The sequence below is a fragment of the Physeter macrocephalus genome, chromosome 11 (genome assembly GCF_002837175.3).
Source record: "Physeter macrocephalus isolate SW-GA chromosome 11, ASM283717v5, whole genome shotgun sequence".
NCBI classification, from domain to species: Eukaryota; Metazoa; Chordata; class Mammalia; order Artiodactyla; family Physeteridae; genus Physeter; species Physeter macrocephalus.
Window position 1 is genome coordinate 19,040,968 of NC_041224.1, and position 2,628 is coordinate 19,043,595.

Here is a 2,628-nt window from a genome sequence, read left to right on the forward strand (position 1 = left end):
CCGGCTGCCGCCGCCGCCGCCGCCGCCGCCGCCGCCGCGGCCGCCGCCGCCGGGGCCACTTGCCTGGAGAGGTTTCATCTGGTTAACAGCTTCTGCCCGCCTCCCCACCACCACCATCACCACCACCACCATCACCACCACCACCACCACCACCACCACCACAGGGCCCAGCAGCCGCAGCCGAATCACCACCCCCCGCATCACCACCGGCCGCAACCCCATCTGGGCAGCTTTCCCGAGAGTTGCAGCAGCGACTCCGAGTCCAGCTCCTACTCGGACCATGCAGCCAACGACTCAGATTTTGGCTCCAGTTTGTCTAGCTCCAGCAACTCTGTGTCCTCGGAGGAAGAGGAGGAGGAGGGAGAGGAGGAGGAGGAGGAGGAGGAAGAGGAGGAGGACGAGGAGGAGGGGGGCAGTGGGGCCTCGGATTCCAGTGAAGTCAGCTCGGAGGAGGAGGACTCGTCCACGGAGTCGGACTCCAGCTCCGGCTCCAGCCAAGTGTCAGTGCAGAGCATCCGTTTCAGGCGCACCAGCTTCTGCAAGCCTCCCAGCGTGCAGGCGCAGGCCAACTTCTTGTACCATCTGGCCTCCGCCGCCGCTGCAACCAAACCCGCTGCTTTCGAGGATGCCGGCAGACTTCCCGACCTCAAGAGTAGTGTCAAAGCGGAGTCGCCCGAGGAGTGGAATATGCAGAGCTGGGCCCCCAAAGCGTCTCCGGTGTACTGCCCGGCCAGCCTGGGGAGTTGTTTCACAGAGATAAGGAACGATAGGGTATCTGAGATTACATTCCCACACTCTGAAATTCCCAGTACTGTAAAGAGAACTGAGCTGACAATTAACTGCCTGGCGGAGGGGGCCTCTTCACCTAGCCCAAAGACAAACAATGCATTTCCACAACAAAGAATACTCCGAGAGGCTAGGAAATGCCTACAAGCAACTCCTACTACATACTGTGCAGATAACAACACAATAGCTGCTAGGTTCTTAAGTAATGATTCTTCGGGAGTGGCAGCAAATGCAGAAAAAGATTCCAAAATCCCTCATTGCACTGAATTTGCTACGGATTTGCCCTCTTCGCCAACCGATCCCGAGGTGGATGCAGCAGCAGCAACTAAAGCCGAGAATCCCTGCACTGACACAGGCGACAAGAAATTGCCATTTCTGCACAATATTAAAATCAAAGTAGAAGACAGTAGTGCTAATGAAGAATATGAACCCGACCTTATTACAAATAAGCTAAAGTGCGAGTGCAATGATACAAAGGGTGAGTTTTACAGTGTGACTGAAAGTAAAGAGGAGGACGCCTTGTTAACCACAGCCAAGGAAGGTTTTGCATGCCCTGAAAAAGAAACTCCTTCCTTAAACCCACTGGCTCAGAGTCAGGGCCTTTCATGCACTTTAGGTTCTCCAAAACCTGAGGATGGGGAATATAAATTTGGTGCCAGGGTGAGAAAAAATTACCGGACACTAGTACTGGGAAAGCGACCTGTACTTCAGACACCTCCAGTCAAACCAAATCTGAAATCAGCTAGAAGTCCTCGTCCTACAGGTAAAACTGAGACACATGAAGGAACACTGGATGATTTTACAGTTATAAACAGACGCAAAAAGGTAGCCAGCAATGTAGCATCAGCAGTGAAAAGGCCATTTAATTTCATGGCAAATTTTCCTTGTCCACCATCACTCATTATTGGGAAGGATGGGGATTTGTGGCCAGCGTATTCCTTAAACACCACTAAGGATTCCCAACCTCCTCACAAGGCCCATCCTATATGGAAATGGCAGCTGGGCGGTTCTGCAATACCTCTTCCACCTAGTCACAAATTCAGGAAATTTAATTCATAAAAGCGTTTTGGAAGATATTTTCTTGAACCATATTCCCTTCCTTTTGTTGTAAACTGCACAGGATGGTTTGTACAAGTCCATTAATGTGTTACACCCCTTTTGGAGTCCTGGTTTATCGCATTTTGAAGACAGAAATCGGATTACTTTTTTTTCCATTGCGGGTTTTTTTTTTTTTTTTTTTTTGGCATAGGGTGGGGGCGGGGTGGGAGAAGGTTTGGTTTACATTCCACAGATGTGTTACACCCCTTTTGGAGTCCTGGTTTATCGCATTTTGAAGACAGAAATCGGATTACTTTTTTTTCCATTGCGGGTTTTTTTTTTTTTTTTTTTTTGGCATAGGGTGGGGGCGGGGTGGGAGAAGGGTTGGTTTACATTCCACAGACTATACTTCAGGCTAAAGACTCAAGTAAAACTCAGTTATTACGGTAGAGCTGGAACACTTTACTGTTTCAATGCTAATAATGCACCTGGTACCTCAATTCAACTGCTACAAATAAATGTCAAAAGGTTGAATAATAAATATTACAATGAGCCATTAAGTTTATGCACTAGACTTCAGACCTGAAAGTGTAACTGTTAATTCAGTGAAAGTTTGTTAGGTTACATGGTTACACAGTGAGGTAGCAAGAAAGCCCAAAGTGTTCTCTACTGGAGCTCTTGTTTGTGGGGTATCTTTTTCTCCCCTCATTTCCTCTCCAAGAGTCGTTGCACTTATTATTATTTTTGTGAGTGGAAATATTGGGGAGTCCTGATTGCTGGTAAAAGCTGCCTCATATATACTGA

General features: G+C 48.5%; 1 protein-coding gene across 1 annotated transcript in view; it reads left to right on the top strand.

Moving 5' to 3' along the window:
- The window catches only part of SKIDA1 (SKI/DACH domain containing 1), a 3,038-nt gene extending 1,193 nt beyond the window's left edge, over positions 1-1,845 (top strand). The window contains exon 3 of the mRNA XM_028494829.1: positions 3-1,845. Coding sequence (XP_028350630.1) covers positions 3-1,845 — 1,843 coding nt within the window. The remainder of the gene's footprint in view (positions 1-2) is intronic.
- The last annotated feature ends 783 nt before the right edge of the window (positions 1,846-2,628 follow it).